The 22,905-nt window shown below is 37.9% G+C and overlaps 2 protein-coding genes and 1 pseudogene across 2 annotated transcripts in view; 2 read left to right on the top strand and 1 right to left on the bottom strand.

The window, feature by feature from the left end:
- LOC146317908 (complexin-4-like) lies at positions 1–4,993 on the top strand (annotated as a pseudogene).
- Positions 4,994–9,250: 4,257 nt separating this feature from the next.
- LOC146317907 (retinal homeobox protein Rx2-like) lies at positions 9,251–15,091 on the top strand. Its single transcript, XM_084732939.1, has 4 exons — positions 9,251–9,482; positions 10,178–10,678; positions 13,256–13,512; positions 13,885–15,091. The coding sequence occupies exons 2-4, from the start codon at positions 10,399–10,401 to the stop codon at positions 14,320–14,322; spliced, it is 975 nt and encodes a 324-aa protein (XP_084589065.1). The 5' UTR covers positions 9,251–9,482; positions 10,178–10,398; the 3' UTR covers positions 14,323–15,091.
- Positions 15,092–19,280: 4,189 nt separating this feature from the next.
- Positions 19,281–22,905, bottom strand: part of LOC146317906 (dynein axonemal heavy chain 8-like) — a 36,068-nt gene continuing 32,443 nt past the window's right edge. The window contains 13 exon segments of the mRNA XM_084733211.1: positions 19,281–19,588; positions 19,679–19,800; positions 20,026–20,215; positions 20,476–20,628; positions 20,712–20,868; positions 20,964–21,124; positions 21,225–21,326; positions 21,413–21,529; positions 21,754–21,909; positions 22,072–22,224; positions 22,312–22,385; positions 22,486–22,688; positions 22,764–22,879. Of these exon segments, the coding sequence (XP_084589337.1) occupies positions 19,301–19,588; positions 19,679–19,800; positions 20,026–20,215; positions 20,476–20,628; positions 20,712–20,868; positions 20,964–21,124; positions 21,225–21,326; positions 21,413–21,529; positions 21,754–21,909; positions 22,072–22,224; positions 22,312–22,385; positions 22,486–22,688; positions 22,764–22,879 (1,992 nt within the window). The 3' untranslated portion in view covers positions 19,281–19,300.

Below are 22,905 nucleotides of genomic sequence, written 5' to 3'. Positions count from 1 at the left end.
ATGGCGTTCCCCATAAATCGAATATTGGGTAGTAACTTGAAAAGTTTCACTGGAGGAAATGATGAAGATGACAGTAAAGCAGAAGCAGATGGAAAGGAAATCCCAGAGTCCTCAGGAGTCTGTCCAGAGGAGGCGTTTGAGGAGTACAAGAAGCAACTTGTGGAAGAAAAGTGAGTAAGCAGAAATACTTAGATTATATCTTCATAATAAGAGTTCATGACTGGTGAAGCACAACAGGTAAAACTGAACAGGGTATCCTGATTTAAAATGGTTAATCAATGTGTTTTGTGTAGATGTATGTGCACATACAATGAGGATCTTAGTTACTAAAATGCCTACATATTTTAACGTGTGTCCCTGGAAGCAATTTACACAATGGATAATACTATTGTTTGTAATTATTTCATTGTGAAAAATGGGCATAATTAAATTGAGATTGTGTTTAACAGCGTGGAAAGTGATTGTAAACAGAAAATATGACCTACATATCCAGTAAGCAGGGATTAGCAGGTGTGATAAGTGTTATTTACAGTAGGCTTCCACTTCACGTGTGTCTCAGAGCCACAGATATAAACACAGACGTGAACTAAACACACCGTCAGATAGCAGTGTAGGAATTGTATTGTATTGTTATCCTTTATGCTCTAAATGTCCACATTTGAACGTGGATGAAGTACATCCAGTTGCTGTTGCAATATGTTGGTAGCACAGGTGTGTTTGCATTTTTCAGTTATGATTCATGGTTATTACACAGAAGCCTCCGTCTGTGTTTCTATGTACCGACACTGGTAACTGATGGTGAGGTTACAGCCCAAAACTGTCTCCTCAGGTGATAACTTTTGCTCTAAATGCTTAATTTAAACAAATATAACCACAAAATGTAACAGCATGGAGAAACAGAGGTGTGATTTGGATATCAACAGGTTTTTGCATACGCACGTATCGCAACGCCAAAGCTGGTTGAAGAAGTCCACCACCAGTGGAAAAAATCAAAATGGCTCAAGCAGCTCCACTTTTCTAAACGTTAGTGAATATTCATTTTCATTAGCCATGTAAACAGCTATTAGGAATATTGTGTTTTTTGGCACAAGGCCAAAAAACCTAATATGTTCTACATGTAGACATAGTCACTGTCAACAAAAGCTGAACATAGTAAGTATCACAAAGGTAGGTTTAATTACAGGGCTGTAGATTATTGGATTGAATTAGATTGACCAGGTGTACTTAATAAACTACGGTGCACCAGAGTGATGGTCACCTGACTGTACATACTCAAATCCAATGAACTGTCCTGAGTGATTCCTGATATTATAGTTAACTCTCAAATGACAAAAGTGCATTGTATTGTAAGTGATATTGTTTCCTAATTCATATATTACAGTGAATGGAAGTTCAGATTCTGTAGAATATGACTTCAATCCATCCAGACAGCCATTCATCACAGTAATAATTTTTTGCAGTCTTACATTTTCTTCCCTACATTTGCTACAAATAATATTAAATTATGTTTCCTCCATATTTAGTCAAGTTAGATGACAATACAGCTGATTGGTTGATAAAATAATATTATGTGAATTTTTCTTATACACAAATACTTTTTTCTTTTTTTTAATCTAAGACTTACCTAAACTACAGCAATATTCTGACTGTTATGGTTATACTAGCTACTAGATGAAACAAATTTCTTTTTATGTATATATATATATATATATATAAAAGTGTGTGGGTGTGAATTAGGCACTTTGAACTTCCTTGCCTCTGTAAATACGTGTGATGCATGTATGACATCAACGGATGCGAGCGAGGCTTATAAGGTAGCTTTAGGTGGGGGTTTATTTCCTCGGGGCTCAAATTAGCCAGAGAAGCAGATTAGGCTCTGTGTGTAATAACTTGTCGTGGCTAGGTTTCAAGACGCCACCATTAAACATGTCTCTTAGCCAGTGTGCTTTAAAACAATAATTATTTAATCACCTTACAGTCTCACATAATGCCGAATGTAATGAAGCAAAGGTCTCATGGTTCAATTGAAAGTGTAGCAGTTTGTATTGACCTTATGTCAGATATTTCTTTAGGGTTTCTAACAGGACAGTTTTTCATTCTAAAATTGTATTTTAAGATTATTCAAGCTATTATCTTCATCTGACTACTGTGTTAAATCCCCAGTTTCACAGTCCCTTTACATTTTTTATGCTACAACTAAATAAACAAACATGTCAAACTAGGGCCTGGCTGCTAAGACAGATCAGCAGATCACTTGAATACTTTTTTAAGAATAAGCTACATGTCATCATTTTGTGTTACGTACGTAAGAGACAGTGTCTGGGTCTGTAGCTCAACTGACACAGTTTCAGTAACTCCGCGCTGTGCAGAAAGTGATGAAACTGCTCTGACTGGAGAGATTACATTGTAGCTTCACATTCTTTTATCCAGTCACATTTTTGATGAAACACAAAGAGTGTCTCAGTAAACGATGAGATGATGTACGTGTTTATACTGTAAATGACACAGCAGTGTACGGGAATAAGGTGAGGGAGAGCAGCTCTGGCCAAGACATCAAGTAACTGTAGATCTGTGCCAAGCTGCAGCTCTTGCTGCAGCTAATCTTATTAAAAGGGGGTCAAGGCCTGAGCAGACCACCCTTAAATAGAAACAGGTCAAACCTAGTTCCAATATGGACACAGCCCTATAGTACTGATGACGCCATTACTGTACGTACATGTACAGAAATGGGCTAATAATACAAATGACATTAGTTCTTACCAGGCCAGACAGGTAAATCTAGAGTGAGGAAGAGAATAAGTAACAGTTTATTTTCTGCTTAGTAAATAAATAAACTAGTTATAGTGAAGATAAAATGAAAACAAATGTTTAACATATTTACCCTTACCCTAAACAAAATAATTTAATTTAATTAATTTAAAATAATAAATAACAGAGGTGCAAAGGCAAAGTCACAGTTATGTATGCAATGTTTGAATTTGAGGTTGTTATAAAAATTAGCAATGCTGGGTTTTCTGAGGTAGTCTTGAATTAGGAAATTGTGAAATGTAGTGCATTTATGACCTTTGTAGCCTCTGTTATAGTGTTTTTATTCTGGTTTTCTTCCGACATGTGAATTGTAAGGAAAAAGAAGATAGGACAGGTAATTGTTTTTGATTTTTAGGATGTTCTTCAGAATATTTGTTGCGTATTTATTCAGAGATTCTGTGGATGTTATGTGTGATTGTCTGTCCTGTTATTTATGACATTAGGGACCATGTTGGAATTTACACTTCACACATTATCCCTGGAATTACTTTGTTGTTTTTTCACTATAATCAATCCATCAATCAATCAATGAGTAAAGTTTTTAAAGGGGTATCATAAAAATAACTCTCATTGTGCCTGCATCATCTCTCTGTGCTTTTAATAATGCTTTACATTTCTTTCAGTTCTCCTCACAAATAAGACCAGTTGTCTTATTTTTCAACCTTTCCAAATTTTAATTTTTTAATTTTTAAGTTTTGTGACTTTTGGACTTAAGGTGTTCTGTCTTTTATCTCTCCACAGTCATAGCACCCCCATCAGGCCAATCTGTACTTAATACTAAATGACAAAACACAAGCCCAAATTGTCTCATTCCTCATAACTTTGTGAATTAAAAAACGGAAATGATGTGCAAGCATGAAAAGGTTTATAGTAGCACCAGGATCATGGAGACTACATACTCACAGATCCGCACAAAGTCATGTACAGTAGATGTGGACGAGTATGCAGGTTTCCTGTCCAAATCAAAACAGTGCTGTGTCAGTAGTTAATTAGATTGATAAGATAATGTTTCATAGAGTGATCTTGTTGACTCTGATCAGGCATTCCTGGTGTGAACTGTTTTCCCTTGCTAACAATATTACTGTAATGTGGTGATTATGGCAATGACAGGACACTGATCTATCGTTAAGGGAAGCTTTACTCAAAGCCACCTGCCTCTTTGTCTACCCTTTAACCTTTTAATACACTGTCCTTATGCTAGGGCACATTGTTTGGGCTTAGATGTCTGAGACACAGAGATAAGGGATGCATTCAAATGTGGAATAACATTCATGCAACTTATATAATAAATGGATTGGAGCTAGAGCAAAACATAACAGTTTAGTTAAAGAGTGACATATTTGATTCACACTCCAAATAACTTCGTAGTCTGTGTGTTCTGCAGGATTCACTTCGCCACAAAGAAGGCTGAGAGGACCAATCTAAGAGTGGCACTGACAGATAAATACCGACTTCCAGTCACAGTCTGCCACAAGTCACTGTATCAAAAGTAACTAATTAAACTCAGAAAATTATTACTGTGAAAATTAAATCACTTGCAGGTTTTTGAAGTACTTTCAATAATTGTAGTGTCATAAATAATTCAGTACAGGTGTAATAACATTCATAATGGCCATAATTCATTTAAGTATATTGTTTTCAAGGGCGTGGTATTGGCTTATGGCACAGCGTACTAAGATACCTAGAGCACAGTCTACATGCTAGGTTTTTTATTTTTTTCTTTTAGAATTTTTCATTTTATAATTGTTGTTATATTTGTGAGAGATAGACTTTATGACATAATCAATAGTAACTTGCATAATTCTGAACTGATTTTCATGAAATGTCTTTTGTTATGAACGTGAAAATTGAACATTATACTAAATAACAATGTTTAAATTGAGAAGTTTGGAATTTTCATCTGGTTTTATTATTGAGTTATACAGTTGGGTGAACCGAGGTACCATTAAAACACTTATGCTTCACTGTCTGTTGCTTGGTGAGATGGTTGGAGATGACCCTGACTTGCCAGAGGACCTCACAACAATGGTGGACGAAGATGAGGAGGAGAAGGAGACCAATAATTAATTCCTCAGTAAACTTCAAAACATGGATGTGGATGGATGTGGATAAGCTGAAAACCAAAACCCAGGCCACAGTGACAGAAATGAGGCACACTGCAGACAGCAAGTGCACTCTCATGTAACTACCATTCATTAAAATATATTGTATCTGCACCATAACCATGCTTTCAAAAATGTGATGATTTTCATCCAGCAAGATGTAAACTGATCCTGATCACAAATCCGAAATTATTAAATTAATTTGCCATCTACATGTTAGAACAAACTCACTTTGTTTTAAGTATGATCATTTGTGTGACTTATCTAAATCTGTTAAAAATATTAAATATCCAGTCTTTGAAGTACTAAAAAGTAATTCTTTTCGTGACCCCCACTCAACAGCTATGTTTAAAGGGTTGAAAAGAGAGAGAAGCATGAACCATAGTTCAGAACGTTCCTGATCTGGAAGAGCGGAGGGATGGTAAACTATTTTTACTGTTATGACAGACCAAAAGATTAAATGATAAAGCACCGAAATACTCAAAAGATTTGTTTTACCGTCACCTAGCAACTTTGCATCTTTTAAATATTAACTAAGCAATTCAGAAATTATCGTAGCAGTAAATAAAAGCTAAAAATTAAAAGAAGAGGAACATACTGTACATCCATTAGGGATTTATTTCAGCTACAGTACAGCTTGTCTTCCTAGATGTGGTTTATATTCATCTTGATTTGGCAGGGACATACTGTTTAATCTAACACCATATTACATGTCCTTAACTGACATTTTACAATTCTACACATGAGTGAACAAAGTTTCAAGTCCTTTGAAAGTAAAGTTACTATGTGGGTCACACAAAATAATCATGAACCAGCACGCACGTATGACTGTACAGATGTGACACAGTCAGCTTTTCCCTCACATTTCAGATCAAGCTGATCACATGACCAGTCTCTCAGCATTTTACCCTCCCTTTCCATCATCTCCCTGTCATACCCCTGCTGCTCACCCCTGTAAGCTGACACAGCGCCTTTAAACATTAGCCGCTTTCTTCCTAATAGGATCTTAGAGGCTTAAATTGTCATCTGATAAAACTAAGGAGCTTGATAGCTATGCTGTACCCTCTTAACCAATTTGTACTCAATTAGGATAATGGGGAAACAAGCAAAGAGGGACAGCTTTAATATATTAATGTGATAAAATGATTATCAATTTCCCTCGCCTACGACTAGGGTGGTATTAGGAGCATCTTGCAAGTCTCATATAAATATTAGCCATTAATGAGATGGGCCAAACACTAAGGATCATCAGAAATATTTTAATTAAATTTAAGAATGCGTGGCATAACATTTCAAAGTTCAAATGTCAAAACACAAACATACCAGACCTGTTGACTTATCAAATAGTTGTAATAAATAACAGTTATGGGGATAAATTCCATGTAGGTGTGTCATGTGGCCCCTCCCCCACTGTGGCACCTATGTGGAACTGAACCATCATTAATATTATTGATTACAGCGATGCCTCTTGCTATGACATGTCAAAGTATTTACCAGGTATGTTCCTTGCTATTTAAAGGGGTCATCAACCCCCTTTTAAAGGGGTCCTCAGGTAATGCACCTCCATAATTTTGGGGACTCACAAGAGAGAGATTTTGAAAAGGGTCAAAATCAAAGCAGCACAGGCTGACATATCCAGTGCTTTTAGTCCCTACTGTGGGCAAGACTGGAAAAACCCTAGATCCCACATTTCACACAACACGACTTGATAAAAAACCTTTTCATTAGACCCCAGCTGCACACATCTAAACTACCACATCTTTCAAACTCACTACATCTAGTTTTTTAATGCATTTCTGACAGGAAACAGAATTTACTGAGTGCATACTATTGCATTTAAAAAGAAAGAAAGAAAAGAAATATAGATTTCTAGGCAACAACTGAATGTACTCAATGACTCTTCTCACTTGCCTCACTAATTAATGACACTAATTATCATCCCCTAAGTCCATTGACTCTCTTGTGGTGTCAGCTTACTAAGTTAATTAATGCTCTTTTCAATGTTTTGCCTTGCTAGAAGAATTTTTTGAAATTGTGGTGCAATATATTTGACATAAGAGAACCCACCAGAAAACCAAAGTTACCAATCATTTTTAAACTGCATAAATATGGCACTACCTTATTCGTAAATTAATAAATTAATGAAGTAAATAGGCTGTCTTTGCATGTCCTTTTTTTGTTTGTGCATATATTACAAGTTGGAGTCTGCAAAATACCCAACAGGCATGACTTTCTCCATTGTCACCATATGTTGCAACCTACCTCATGGCAAATCCACGCCAAAGAGCATCTCTAAGTTCTTTAATTCATTCTTCTAGTAGCAAAGCTTGTTGCTCACAGGCAAAAGTAATGGGCTTTGCTGTCTCTGTTTTCCTGGAAAATAACCTTGACAACCAAGAAAAGGTGCTCAACCAAAGCCACTTAACCCACAGCCACTCTGTTCATAGAAAACATTGACGATGCAGCCCAGTGTTGCCAGATGGCTTTAAACTTGTTAGCCTTTAAAATTCCTCTGCTGGTTAGGCATGTGCCAACCACACAGATGAGTGTGAAGCTTCCCTGCATCTCCCTGACTCCTGGGAGATGGTATATCCATAGATGGAGAGAAGTGTAATATGTGTCAAAAGGTATTTAAAAAAAAATGTATCAACTGTTTACCACCTACTATTCTATGGACAGGTAGTACTATGCAGAACTTTCACTGTCTGTTAACACATGCAATATAGGTAAGTACTGGTAGATTACACTTTAGCATTTTGGCCATTGTGGTGATTATTAAAGTAAACTTTAAACCCAAACTGTGGCAATCAAAGTATCCAGTTGGTCTGAATTATATATGTGTATAAAATGCACTGACTCACATAAAAATAATCCCTCTCAGTAATCATCCATGACCCATCAGAAGAGTGTAGCAGCGCCTGCATTAGCAAAGACCCTGCCCCCCCCCCCCCTCCCCCACACCTTCTTGTTCTCTCATTATTATGTTGTGGTCAGGATGCTTTACCAACCCAAAATATCAGTATTTGTCACCCTGGGAAATGCACTGGTGCATTTGCAAACAGCAACTGCCAAATCCTACTTATTCTACCTTTAAAGGGACATTTACATAAAATAATTAAAAAAGATGTGTCTTGAATTAACTCAAGATGAAAAGTCTTAAACCTACATAACGTTTGTTTTCTCAAATAAACAAAAAATAAGTATTTTCTGGACCACTTTTGCTGGATTTTTTTGGGGGTTGGCGTGCAAAGAACTCCTAAATATAGCTGCAGATAGGTGGAGTGAGGTCAGAGGAAATCTCTAGTGAAGTCTTTAGGCTCATTAAGGATGGGATTGATCTCTGCAACACCTACTGTAGTTGCCACAGCTTTGGTTGTGCCAGCTGGCAAAGGAGAAAGGCTGCAGGATAAAATGCCCCCGGTGCCCCCGACCCAATTCTACTGTTGACTATCTGAGGCAAAGAGGCAACAATTATTCATAAAACAGGCTGTTATATGTCATGTATGTGTGTATGTAAGTCATTTGACACATGTAAACAATATGACTATGAGTCATAGTACTAACAGGAACATTTGGGGTATCAGGGGTGATAAGGACTTGAGTCTTGTCCATTAATTGTTTGTGTTTGAATTATTATTAATTAATTATTAATTTAATATGAATCAATTATGTTAAATACCTTCTCTAGACCTGTATGTTAACCCATTGCTTGGTATAAACATGAAAAATGCAGCAGTACACTGAATTATTATTATTATTATTATTATTATGATGATTATTATTATTATTATTATTATTATTATTATCATCATATCAAACCATACAACTAGCTGTATACAATTTATATATAAAAAGGTTGGAAACCATTGTAACATTGCTTTTTGCTCACAAAAAAAATGTAAAGTTTCAACTGCTTTGAACAAGTGATTCACTTCTTTGTTTTACTTTTATTCATTATTGATGCCAGCCATTCCAAAAGCAATGCAGCGCATAAAGAATTAAGTGCCCACTTGAAAGAAACAATTTTTTTGATGCAAGTCTTTACAGTGTGTAGCCATTCAAGTTAAAAGTCCATCTCTGTCTTTTCTCCCTTACATTGTCTATAATGAAGGGATTAGCGAAAAACTCTCAGTACAAGCCATTATCTTTCAGACAATAGATTTTTTGAAAGAAAGTTTTGTCGAGGCTTCATTAGCAATGGCCTCCCTCTGTGGTCTGAATGCAGGACACATTTGGAGCAATTACTTGACCAGAAAACAACTGTCAGTCATTCTTAAAGGGGAAGGATTCCAATTAATAAACCTCTTAAACCCTTTGGTTTTACTACCATTCCCCCGCAAGCTTTGGTGTCTTGTGTAGTTAAGAAGAGTTTTGTCAGGAGAGAAAGACATTGCATGTGCTTGTTGCACAGGACTCCAACAGCTCCTTTGCTCACTTGTGTGCAGGGGATTTCAAGGACTTATCTTGGAGTAACAAGTGCCTACAGTAGATATTGTCAGTGTCATTCGTCTACTTATGGACTACAGAGACACCATGTGCGTAGCGTAGCCTGTGGTAGGAGCCTGAAGGAAGGTAAGATTACTTTATGAACTTCCTTAGTATGAATTCAGTAAATTATGACCTACTTTAATTATGATCTACAAATGTATAGGTTTCCATAATACTGAATGGTAATTAAGTAACACATGAAAATATTGTCCAAACACAATTTGGTTTTTGATGCTTGTCAAGACGTTCTCAAATTATTAACTGCATGAATATGTGAAAGTTTTAAAAATGCATATGCATATGTTTAAAATGTGTAAGTAAAAATTAATGGAAGTCAGACTTGAGAGAGAATTAGATGACTTATGATGACATACTGGCTGAAGCAAAACAAGTACAGATTCTTCATTGATTAACATCTTAATTCATCAAACTTTTAGTTTCTTCGCCAAAAAAAGGGCCTGCATGCTGTCAACATTTGTGTGTTTATAATTGTGATTATTCATTGTTATGGAAATTATACTAACATTGCATTACTTGAAGTTGGTGACGTTTCTTGTGATAGAAAAGGAAGATAGTCACAGTCACTATTTAAAATAATCCATCTTAATAATCAAAAGGGAAACTGCTTTTAAATACAGATATTTCATTGTCTTCCAGTACAACTCTTACATGTAAAAACATCCATATAGAATATTAACAGGCCATTTAATTACTCATGACATGTAAGAGCACTGCTTTACTGTATTTACATCTACTTTTCTCCTCTCATTCCTTTGCAGACAAAGATGTGAGTTTGCTCTGCTTTTGTGTGAACAATACATTCAGCCTCACTGAAGCAGTCCTTGAAGGATACAGCTCTCACGCGTCACATACAGTAACTCTGCTCCATTGCACGTGAAGCAGAACAACAGCTCTGTACAACAACTTCTCTGCCTCACCTCATTTGGTAGTATATTGCTTCATTTTGCAAAGAGGAGAGAAAGTGTCTCCAAAGGCTCGGATGCATTTGTCAATGGATACCCTGGGAATAGTGGACGATAGTTGCCTGGACAACTATGACATGGCAAAAGGTGCCGGGTCAAGCGGTGGAGGCAGGGTCCACAGTATTGATGTCATACTGGGATTCACTAAAGACCAGGACCCTTTACTCCATTCAGTAGGAGATGATAACCAAAAAACAAACGTAGAAAACCCACAGCACCCTGAGAAGCAGGTCCCATCGGATCCCTATGGGCACCTCTCAGAACTGGGAGACAGCTCTCAACAATCATCCTACCATGGTGAGTCTTTTCAGAAAAGAAACGATTGTCTGTTACAAAAAACTCTAACACATTTCTTTAGGATCACAATGAGTTCAGGGGATTTTATCTTTAATCGGTTGCAACAAATGGAATCAGAGCTGTACTACATCTGTCCAAGTCTTGCATGTTCAGTTTAAAACGCAGCACTCCAACACAGTTTCCCCAATGTGTTGGACCAGCGTCCTTCCATAAGACATTGGATGTCCCCTTTCACTCTCATGATGAATTATTAGGTTGTCTGAAATGACAGTTGTATGACGTATGTAAGACGTATGTGCAATAAATGTATTGTACTACATTTAAGTGCCTTTATATTTGTATTAGTCCCTCTCAAGATAAAAGGTACCTCAGCCAATAATAATGGCTCAATAATGGCCCATAGTGCCCAAGATATTGTTAGCTTTATTAAAGAAACTATATAAAATGTCTTCTATGTCAGTTTACACACATCCCTGTAACAGGTCTTTCTCTCATTTCTGTCACACTGTTATACACGAGTAGCTGGTTATATGAATAATGGTAAAAAGTCCTGGAGTCCTGGTATTGTGTATGCTAGCTTAATGACACATCTAAATGGTAGAGTGCCAGGATGAATTCATGTAATTAGTTACTGTACACCTGTGCTCTTCTTGCTATGTGCATTGTGAGAAAATGTCCATTTAAATATTTGTTATCTTTGGTAAGTTCAATACTTCAGTTTTCATTCACTTTGTTTTAGAACTACTTGTATGCTAAAATCTAGAATTATGGACATGTGCATATCCATAAACCATTGCAACTTTTAGCTGTCTCTCAGTGGCCATGCCTGAATGCGGCTGTTACTTTGATCAACATGTGGACACCTGAAAACTACAGATTTTCAACAACCAAGAGAAACAAAAATTCTCTGCAGGATTCAAGAAAGCATGACTATCTGCATATAACCTTCTATGCAACTGCTGTTTATGCTTAATAGCTGAATATATGAACAGTATATTGACATAGCTACAAACTATGTGAATGGTTTAGTATCATAGCCAAAACAGACAAAAGCCAATAAGTGAGCTACAACAGAGCAGGTCTGATCAATGGAGGAGCATCGACAGTGGCTAAGTGTACATACTACACACTGGACCTGAGTTATCTGTGTTTAACAGCAAACAATGCCATGTGACAATAGCCTCTATTCTCTGTGGAAACACAAAACAAAACAAAACTTTATGCCACCATTTAAGTTTCATACACAAGAAAAATACTTTAATATGATCTCTGGGGGAAATTTATATTTTTTAAAATATCTATCTGTTAGATTTGCACTCCAAATTAGATATTAAGCTAACAATTTTTCTAAAATTACCACACTTATGACCACAATTTGACACTTCTTAGATACGATTGATATAGCAGACAAGACCGCTTTGTGAGAGTGCTTAATTCCTGTACTTTGTACATATATGATTATGGCTTCTAGGACGAAAGAGTGGTTCCAGACTAACCATGTAACTTTCCTCGTGACCATATTATAGTAAATGACAGCAATATTTAGATGGGATGGTGCTGAAAACCATTGTTTTTCTTCAGTAACATTTAATCATTTAATCTTCATTTAGTCTGGACTATGACTGTTTACTCGGCTTGTGCAAATGCCAACTAAAGTCTCTTGTTATTAGAGGAGGCGGAGACTCACAGGTTTAAGTGGTAGCATCTGTTACTATGGGATTACTGCAAGGGAAGAATTCAGTGAAAAGACGTGATGTCATTTGGACTTGCCAAACCCCTGGTGTTCACAAGCCCCTCAACTGTATAAGGGGCATCAGCCATTAAGCTGTTTTATCACGAGGAGAAAAGTTAAGATTTCACTTTTTGATGAGGCTGTTTGCTAAATGTATTCATCTGGTAATGTCTTTTTGTCTCAAATTGAAACAAAGGACAGCAATAGATTAGATTTGATATCAAAGAACCATGAGAACCATGTCAATGCAACAAAGTGCAGATTGCCAGATATTGCTAACACTGTTAACATTTCTGGTTGAAAAAGGGTGACATGGTCAACACTTACATGGGGGATGACTTTTGAAAAGTCACACATGTAAACTTAGGACATTAAGTTGTCTTGGTTTCCCATAAAAAACACAGAAGAAACTTTGTCAATCACTGCCCTGAGAAATATTTTAACTCTTATCTTGACCAAATATTCCTTGAGGTGTAAATTCTCACCGATTCACTGATATATCATTACACTAGACTTTGATATTGGGGTAGTGCATAAAACTAATGGACTCTTTGGATCACTGGTTTGTATTTGTAGTTTTAAATGTACTGTAGTTCTACCTCTCTAAGATCTTTAATTGTGATTGTAGCACCACCCTCCTCTGTCCTTATGTCCTTTACTCAGCCAAGTAAGATTTGTCAAGATGGAAGCGTTTCCAAAATTTAATGACTGCTTACTTCCTTGACACCAGTTGCACACCATTTGGTTGTTTAAAATGTTAATTAACATTCATTCTGACATGTGCTCATGGACATAAATTAAGTTAAATCTTACACATCTTTCTATTACCCTGTCCTTCATTTTAGAATCCGACCTTTACTCCGGTGACAAGGGTGATGAAGAAATGGGCAACCTGCAGAAGGAACTGGACGTTGCTGAGGGGTCTCCAGAGGCCGTAAAAGATGACGAGCACGCTAAAAAGAAACACAGAAGAAACCGTACTACATTCACCACCTACCAGCTTCATGAGCTGGAGCGAGCCTTCGAGAAGTCCCACTACCCTGATGTCTACAGCCGTGAGGAGTTGGCAATGAAGGTTAACTTGCCTGAGGTTCGAGTTCAGGTAAGGACTATCTGGTATGCTAATGGTTTAGCACTAGTAATACTCAGTACATGCTTTACTGAATAGACAATTGCAGCTTTAATTTATGGTTAATTGTGTTAATTTTTTTGCCAAATGCCTCTTTAGGCTTACAGTGTTGAATAATTTATACTGAAAAATCTACAATTTATTCAACTCCCTGTTGACGATGATTGTAGATCACAGTGGTTCTGCTAAAAACTGGAGGAAATGTGGGCTGGATCGCTAGATAACAGCAAGATTCTACGCATCTTGATCGGAACCAGTTCAAGAACCAGAGCTAATTTGGTCGAACAGGACCACTAGTAGTGTTATCTGTTGTCTCTATTGTCATCTTTATTTCTCTTTTTCAAGGTGTGGTTCCAGAACCGGAGGGCAAAGTGGAGACGTCAAGAAAAGATGGACACTAGCACTATGAAGATCCATGATTCTCCCATGCTATCCTTCAATCGTCCGCCAATGCCTCCTAGCGTGGGCCCAGTGGCCAACCCGATGCCCCTGGATCCCTGGCTGACCTCGCCCATCTCCAGTGCCACGCCCATGCATACCATCTCGGGGTTCATGGGTTCACCGCAGGGCCTGCAGCCTGCCTATCCAAGCCACAGTTTCCTCAACACCCCGCCTGGCATGGTCCAGGGTATGCAGTCGATGGGCCCTCCTCCCTACCAGTGCCCGACCAGCTTCAACGATAAATACCCAATGGAGGACGACAGGAGCTCCAGCATCGCAGCACTCAGGATGAAGGCCAAAGAGCACATTCAGTCAATGGATAAAACCTGGCAGCACATGTGATCTGATGAGGCATGGTGGACAGATTGATGAGCTGCTCCAGTGAATGTTTACAAACTGCTTTGCTTTTTTTTTTTTGTTTTGTTTCATGTATCGGTGAAGAAAAAGGTACATGACACCAAAGGAGTCATAAGGAACTCTGAAAATGAACTTGTGAAGTTTTCAAAACTCACTTAAAAAATGTAATTAATTTTGAATGAACCATTTTTAGCCTCAACTCTCTTGGGGGTCATAATAATTTAGCTCAAAAAGTTTGGGAATAGACTCTTGTTTGAGTAAGAAAAAAATTGTCAACATGAATGTTTTAACACTTGTCAACATTAATTTTGCATATTTCTGATAAATTTCAGACAATACTGACAAATTGCAATATAAAAAAGAGAGGCTAAAGAGAGCTGTGTGTTCAGTAGTAGAATCACTTTTTTTTCCTTTAAATTTGGACTTATTACTTGAGACATTTAAACAAATGTTATCTTTTTTTTTTTTTTTTGCTGTCTTAATTAAGGGCTGTCCTTTCTGTGGAAAAATGATATTTTTGTAAGAAAAATGTACCACTAGCCCTAACTCTATCTACATGTACCTAAGGGCAAGATTTTCCTACTCCGTTGGAGTAAAATTATTTTCATATGTGACACTGCGTTGTACTTTGAGGGGGGCATTTGTTCAGAACTAGACAGTTAAAGTGGTATAAATTTGATTCATTCCTAGAGGGTTTTCTCCTTTTATGTCTGTTTGGTTGGGTTTTCTCTTTCTACTTTCTATTGTTTTTTTTCTTGACAGCATTTTCTGATATACTTTCAGTTGCTTTGAAAGTGGGCATAAATTTTAAAAACCACTTCTCCCACTTAAAATCAAGTTTGATTAAATTTCAAGGTGATATATGTGTTGTTGTTTTTTTTTATTTGAATTATTAAACTGGCCTTTTGGAGAACACTGAGTCCTGATGGGGGAGGCTAACGGAAGTCACAGAGAGTAATCTGACTCAGAGGCTAATTTAAACAGACAAGCATACCTCTTAACACCTAATTACTGCTTTTAAAGCGATTAACCCAGGATTCTCAGCCATAGACAGAATGCCCTCAGATGCCCCCGCGAAAACAGTTTGAAGACCTGATTAACTTTGCCCCTCCCCCCTAACTTGACCATTTATGTTATTTCTAATTTACAGATACAGCACAACATATCAATGTTGTTCTTTTTATTATGCACTATCTTAATCTTCATCCTTAAAGGATGCACCTCATTGTATTGTTGACAAAATATTCACTTAAGTCAGGTGGATTTAGGGTGAGAAAGTTAATGGGTGCTGGCAGCCTCTCTTACCTCTTGGAAGTAGCACAGTTTGATGAAACTGTTGGACCACAACTAGAAGGAAACGACGTTGCACTGATATTTGAGACTGATGCTTGTGAGTTTTATACTGTATGTGTCTATTTGGTGTGTGTTCTGGGCCAGCAAAGTAAATTTTCTTTCTGGCTCTTGAAAGAAAACAAAAACATCTAATTTAATTAAATCAAGGGGACAGGAATTAAGTATTTTATCCATGATTTCCACCATCTCTCAAATTATCACTACATATCTAAAGGTGATAATAAGCACCTTGGGAAGGATCGCCCCTGTGTACACCATAATCACATGTAAGGAAGAGTTATAATTTACGTCACTTGAAAACTATCTGTATATCATGGCCTTCAGACATGGAAGAATCCACTCTACCAGTTTTATAATTTTTGTTGTTTATTTTGTTATATTCCCTGTTGACAACAGTGGATTAAAAAGCCAAAGAAATAAAAAAAGAATATTTCTTATTACTAGAAGTTATAAATGTGTGACGATGTTTATTATTTTTAAATATTTTTATCATTGACATATATGTTATTTTCTAGTCCTTTCAAGTTTTTAGATTGTGACTTTTTTCCATGCGCAAAACAGAATAAATTTACAGTAGCACCACTGTAGAAGCACTTTGATTTTGGATCTTGTTTTCTTTCTGCACAAGCATTAGTGAGCCACCAACATGACTTAGTGCCGTTAATGAGCACTGGTGTACAATAGGCCATGTAAGCTGTGACCGACGAGCTGGCCTGATGGAGGCCTGTTGTGTTCGTCCAGGCCTGTGGACCTTTGCCAGGCCGTTAGACAGATGAAGCTCCACTCCATCAGGCCCAACCAGGGGTGTCAGGAGGCCCCGCCTGCTAGGCTGCAGAGGCCACAAGGGCTAAAGCTCTAATTGCCCTCCAGTAGCCTGTGTGGCTTTGCTGCTCCACTTTATTTTTGGATGGAGTTTTATATAGAGGTCTATTTTGCATCTGAGTACTTTGCAACAATGTACTAGCAGGCAGACATCCTCAATACCTACTATCTTCTGACACAGCCAACTTTATTTTTTATGTTGGCATCAGTCAGATACTCCACAGCTTATATTTATAGTAAAATAGATTTGGAGTTTTGGGTAGGGAACTATTAGATACTGAAACAAAGAGTTTATGAGGGGTGTTAAAGCTTCAGTATATTATAAAGCAACAATGTTGTGCAAAGATTCTCTAAAGAGAAGAAGTATGAACAAAAATGACTTAAATAAAAAAATCATTCACTATATTTATTATATCAATTTGATACACTTACACTAGCACTAACACTACAGGAGCGACAGATTAGAGAAACAGTTTGGAAAAATAGTACTGGTGCAATGCGCATACTAATACTAAGTCTTTCATTGGGTACAGTGTCAGTGCTAAAGGGTAAGACTAAAAGTATCAAAGCCAACTGATTGCCATGGTAGCATCGCATCAATATCATTATCAGCTAGAGTTGGGGTAAATCCGGACCTGTGGTCTTTTATAATACCCCATTTAAAATAGTAATATATATTATTATAAGTAAATATTGCCCCAGCTGTTTAATGGACTGCTACTGCTTAAATCCTTAAGGGTGTCTTTATCCACCGGTAAGGGAAACTTACTTCCTGTCTATATCAACTGTTTTAGACTTGTTGCTAATTTTTTTTAGGGAATATAATAAAAACACACATTATATTAAGGTTTTTCCTATGTAGGTTCTGAAACTCTGCTCTATGAAAATAATTGCCCAGGATAGGAAATTATGCACCTAATAAAGTTATTTCTGTCACTGCCCTGCTATTAATTGCTACCCTTTAGTTTTGCAGGGAGAGCCACTGGTCAATATTCATACCTTTTACATGCCTCAGCAGCTTGGCATAATAAATCAGTGGAGAGGATGTAGATGAAAAAACAATGCTGTTTTTAAAGATAACCCTCTCTCACCACACCTTTGTCAGAAAGACTTAGTGTAGCAACACCCAGACTTTGCTAGAGACGCACTCAGAACTAGTAATTAATTACACACATTATTATGTTATTTTGCTTGGCCAAGCGTGACCTTCGCTGGGGCCCAGGCTCTAGTTAACAGGCTGACTAGCGGGACGTGGTCCATGGTGGAAATAATAAGGGAAAGGAGCGGAATTAATTGGGTTTGATTAAGAACACTTTTCAAAGGGACACCATTTTCCCCTCTTGACATAATTGGGGATCACTCAGAGGGTGGGGAGGATTTGATGGCTGGCGCCAGTTGCTCGTCTTCGCCCCAGCATTCACTTTGAGAAAAAGGACATGTCACTCAAACAGCACTCCCTCCCTCGCCTTGCGCACATGTGCATGGCATGCACCGGCACACATGTTAATGGCTTAATTTTGCATTCATTTCACTGAGTAATATCCAGTCCCTGTAACTCATCTTAACCTTAATCCTAACTAGCTCCAACTCTGACCTTTAGCAACCACAGTAATGAGTGCTGAATGGTACTGAAGGGAAAGCAGCCCTCTGTGGATGTAAATGTCTCATCCTAAGGTAGCTTAAACACAATTCTTATTTTCAGGTGATTGTACACTAATGAAAATATACATATGAATATTATATTCAATTTCTGCCATATTCTGTTAATAAATCCATGTAAATATTACACACTGGACCTTTAAGGGCATCTACAATTTTCTTTTACCTATCTGCCACCAAGTTTTGAAAATCTCCTGTCCCAACCCCCAGCTACAAGTTTGTGCAAGTCAAAGATGTCACCTCTCTTCCATTTTAAAAGATGTAAGTGGTAAATATTGGTTTTCTGTGCAGCTAAATACTAACATTAGACAAGCATTAATCCATTAATGCAGCCCTAGACAAGCATGTCATTTAAAGTAACTGCTCATTTCTGTACTTAATATATTTCAAAACATCTCAAAGAGTGACATTATGAGCAGTTTTAACATCAAACCATCTGTTTATAGGGCATTTATTTTCTCCTCTAGACTATAAAATACTAGTGTTATCTGTGAAAACAGAACAGGCATGGAGAATTAATTGTTTGCTGTGGGGTGATGTATGCTTTGTCTGATTATTGTGTTGTCTTAACCTGTACATTGGTCCAGGGTCCCTCTCCATGTAAATGTAGTAGCTGCTCTGTCCAGAGTGTGACCATGAATCTCTCTTCCTATTCCCCTCTTTGACTCTGGTTTTGATTGTGAGTCTTAGTTTGAGCCTGCTAAAACTTTTTATACATCAGGCTTTTATAGTGTACTTCTTGAGGAACAGTTTGAATCACAATGCAGAGGTATAAGCTACTGTAAAAATAAATGGATTTTGAAAATAAATTCATCTAAATTTGGGAATTCCTCAGCATGCGTAAGGGAGAATGTCCACATGTTGACATAGGGTTACATGCATGTGTGAAGTAGATTTATGTTTAATATTACAAACATTTTACCTGTAGTGCTGTTTACATGACTGCTGAGAGGCCTCTGTTCAGTCATACCTGTCAGAAAACTCAATTTAATAATAATGAGATGCTGATATTCACCAGCAGCATTCAGACATTTCTGAAGATTAGGAAGTGATCAGGTGTTTGACATTCCAAATCATTTAATTTCTCTTTAAGAAATATTACATATTAATAAAGACATGCAGCAATCTTTTATTTGATGTCACAGAGCAGGGCAACCCCACGCAAGATCCAGTGGTCTGGTGACTGGGTGGTAGGCAACACCACCGCTGTGATGTAGTTCAGGTCTGTGCGCCTTGGTTTCTTGTAGATGGGGCAGACATACAGCTTAGGATCCACGGGGGCAGTGGAGTTGATGGCAAACATATGGATAACAGGCAAGGGTGTGAAGAGCACTTTGGGTGCGGACTCAATGAGATGGGTATTCTTCCTGTCCCAGCCAGCGCCATCCAGGTACAGACCATAAACATAAACCCCCTCCTATGAGGAAGGGCAGTCATTAACAAGCTGAATTTGAGATTGATGTATTGTTATTTGTGTATTGCTGGTATTTCCATGTTTTTGACTCACTGTAGGCGAGGCTGTGATCTCCTCCTTTGCCTGCTTAAGTACTTTGTTGTGCAAGGTGACTGTGTCCAGAGCCCAGCCTTTATTTGCCCTTGTTACTTCTTGTCTCATAGCTGTTAGGAATCCTGCAAATGTCCCACAGGTAAAGATATTATTAGCTTAAGTCTGATAAAAATTTAACCCCAGCTGATTGTGGCATTAGCTGTAGGTTTTCACCTTAGCTCATCTTATCACAGACAAACTACACACTACAGTGACTTAAGCATTAATACAACAAGTCTAGTGTTTATCCATTCATTGGTGTAAGGCAAGTTTAATAACTTTTAAGTCTACAGCAAACTGTTACTCACCTTGTGGGTTGAAGAAGCCTGTCATCCAAAAAGCTTTGGGTCGCCCTTCAAACACCCAGCTATGGAACTGTTTGTTTCTTTCCAGAAGCTCTGTGAACCAAAAGCCCAGTGTGGATGACTCCCATGAGATTTTCCTCCACAGGCTTGGCACACGGGCATCAAAAATATTGTCCAGGGCATCACGGAGGTTCTAGAAGTCAAGTACAGATTAGTAGTTTGACAAAACTTTAAACCCTCAGGAAAATCTTGGTTTGCAAGATATCACATTTTCAAGAATATTTTTTTTTTTGTGCTTTATATTCAAAATGAAACATTTTGGTACTACAGTCAATATCAATTGTGTGGAAAAAAATGTTAGAATTGAATTACAAACTTGTAAGTTACTATTTTAAGAAACAAATAGTAAAGTGCTAGTGTTTTAGAGAGAGAAACATGATGAATTAATCTGACCTCACTCATTATGATGGTACCATCAATGGCCAGTTTCAGGTCAGTCAGACTAGTGCGCACCACACTGATGATCCTTTGCATTCGGTCCACCTCCTGACGCAGGAAGATGTTCATTGGGTTCAGGGGTCCCATCTTCAACAGTCTGGCTTTGACCTTTACCAGTAAAAGTTGAAGAATTTAGTTTTTAGTTGTTGCAAACACTGGTGACTAAAACCTTAATTATTCCATAAACTGACCATGTGTGGCACATAATTAGGGGGCAGTTTCTCCAACATGTCCTCCGCCATATCATAAACAATGGACTCCCGAGTCACTCCTGATCCCCCTGCACTCTCCTTGGGCTGGATATTTGTGATCGTATCAAGTACTTCAGCAGATGTGTTTGTCTGATACCTAGTCAACATTGAACCAAAGCATGAATATTATAACATTACACATCACGGTATCTACTGTATCATTTATAGTTTTAGGATAATGTTTTTTCTTACGTGATATCAGCATTAGGATGCAGCCCCAATGCTTGTGGTGAATCCACAGTAGGCAAGTTCTGAATGTTTTCCATGTACTCCTCTACTGTCTTGCACACTGGAATTTTGTAGCCCGTGTAGAAGCAAAATGCTGGGTCAAACATTTTTTTACTGAACCACACCTGCAAAGAAAAACACCCATTCTCATATATCACAAAAAAAGATAAAAACACTGATCAAGGAAATACAACATATCAGTGAACACACAAATTAGGTTATTACGCGTGCAAAACACTTGAGTAGGCGTTTGTCATAGTCATCTGTGACCCGTCCTCCGTACTGCACCTCAGCTAGCATGTACCGCACAGTAACCCAGGAGACATCCTGTGGGGAAAAAAAACACAAAATGATAAGTGAATGAAGATAATAAGAAAATCTTTAAAGTTTGACCACAGTTGTTGAATCATCACCTTCCTGGGGCCGCAATCATCCAAGTGTTTCTCAACAAATTCAAGACTTGCAGTGAAATCAGCAGAATTGAACTCATATGGTATGTTCCAACCCAATGGTCCAAATTTGCGCCGCTCCTTAAAAAAGGGAAGCAAGAAAACAAATGATTACATATCAAATCAAGTAAATGAACATCAATTAATGCTAAAAAAAAGACTGCATGGTCATGAAGAGCATTTTTCAGTAACTGGAAAGAAAAAACTCAAGAGCACAAGTAAATTATAAATTATGCTGTTCAATCACAGATTTACTGCAAACTGTTAAGCATACTTTACATTTACAAACACTGACTGAATAGTACCTGTACAGCAGTGTGGAGAAAGGCCAGGCTGTACAGCATGGGCTTCCACATGGGAAGGTTGCTGACTTCCAGCTGGTTCTGTGAAATTCCTGCAAATGTTCGTTTCAAGCCAGCACGCACTCCTTGTGGTGGATCGTTGGTAAACTTGATCGAGGACTACAGGTTAAGGAGTGAGAACAATTGCTCTAAGCTTGTACATGTACTGTAAATTTACCGCAGTATTTGTTGAGGTCAGAAAATAAAGTAAAACATTAAGTAATGAATTATAATGAATAATGAAGTAACTTATCATTACATAAAAGCTTTGAAAAGTGTCACCTGGAGGAGTGTGATAGAGAATCGATTGTGTGGTTCTGTGGTGATCCACACCCTGAAAGTGTTGTGCATGGTCTCTGCAGTTGAGATAGTTTCTAGCAGTTCATCCATAAACTCCAGGCCCAGATGGCAATTTTGCAGAAGGACCCAGCCTCCCTGTACACGCAGATCAGGTGACCTGCTCAGCCATCATTTTAAAAACTACCCATATAACATACTACTTCAATAACTTAGAATACATACCTGTGTCTTTGATGCCTGAACAAGCTTCCTTGCATGCACTTCTTGCCCTTGCCCCATGGATATAGCTCTGCATTCTGTAACACACAACCATGTAATAAGATCATGACATGTGGCCCATGTACGCTTCTTCAAGGTTATGATGAGAAGCTTATAAATGTGGGCAGCAAAGCTCACCAAGTTCAAGTTTTTTTGCAAGTGCTTCAATTTGCTCAGTGGGATCTGAGCCCATAGAAAGGAAGCAAATTAGAGGGGTACAAGGGTCACTCTCCTCCCATGTGCTGTGAAGGTTCAAGAGAACCGGCTCAGCAAACCTCATGCCCATGGCTTCTCCTACATACTTTCTGGCCTGAGACAAGGTGCGGTCAGGGCACCATGACCTGTGAAAATAATAGCTTGTCAGAATATTGTATTCAATATCATATTGCGCAACAAGACTGGCAGCAGGATCCAACCTTATCAGTAAAAGTTTATGGAACACATTGAGGGAGTTGTATCCATCTGGGATGACACCTTCCTCTGGGGCATCAAGATTGAGCCATGCTTTCCACAGTTTCCCATTTTGAGACACCTTCAAAATATGATAGCAACAACATG

Source organism: Lutjanus erythropterus, chromosome 12 (genome assembly GCF_056507025.1).
Source record: "Lutjanus erythropterus isolate fLutEry1 chromosome 12, fLutEry1.hap2, whole genome shotgun sequence".
Lineage (NCBI taxonomy): Eukaryota > Metazoa > Chordata > Actinopteri > Lutjaniformes > Lutjanidae > Lutjanus > Lutjanus erythropterus.
The sequence above is the reverse complement of the archived record's forward strand: the minus strand, read 5'-3'. Positions and strand labels throughout refer to the sequence as shown.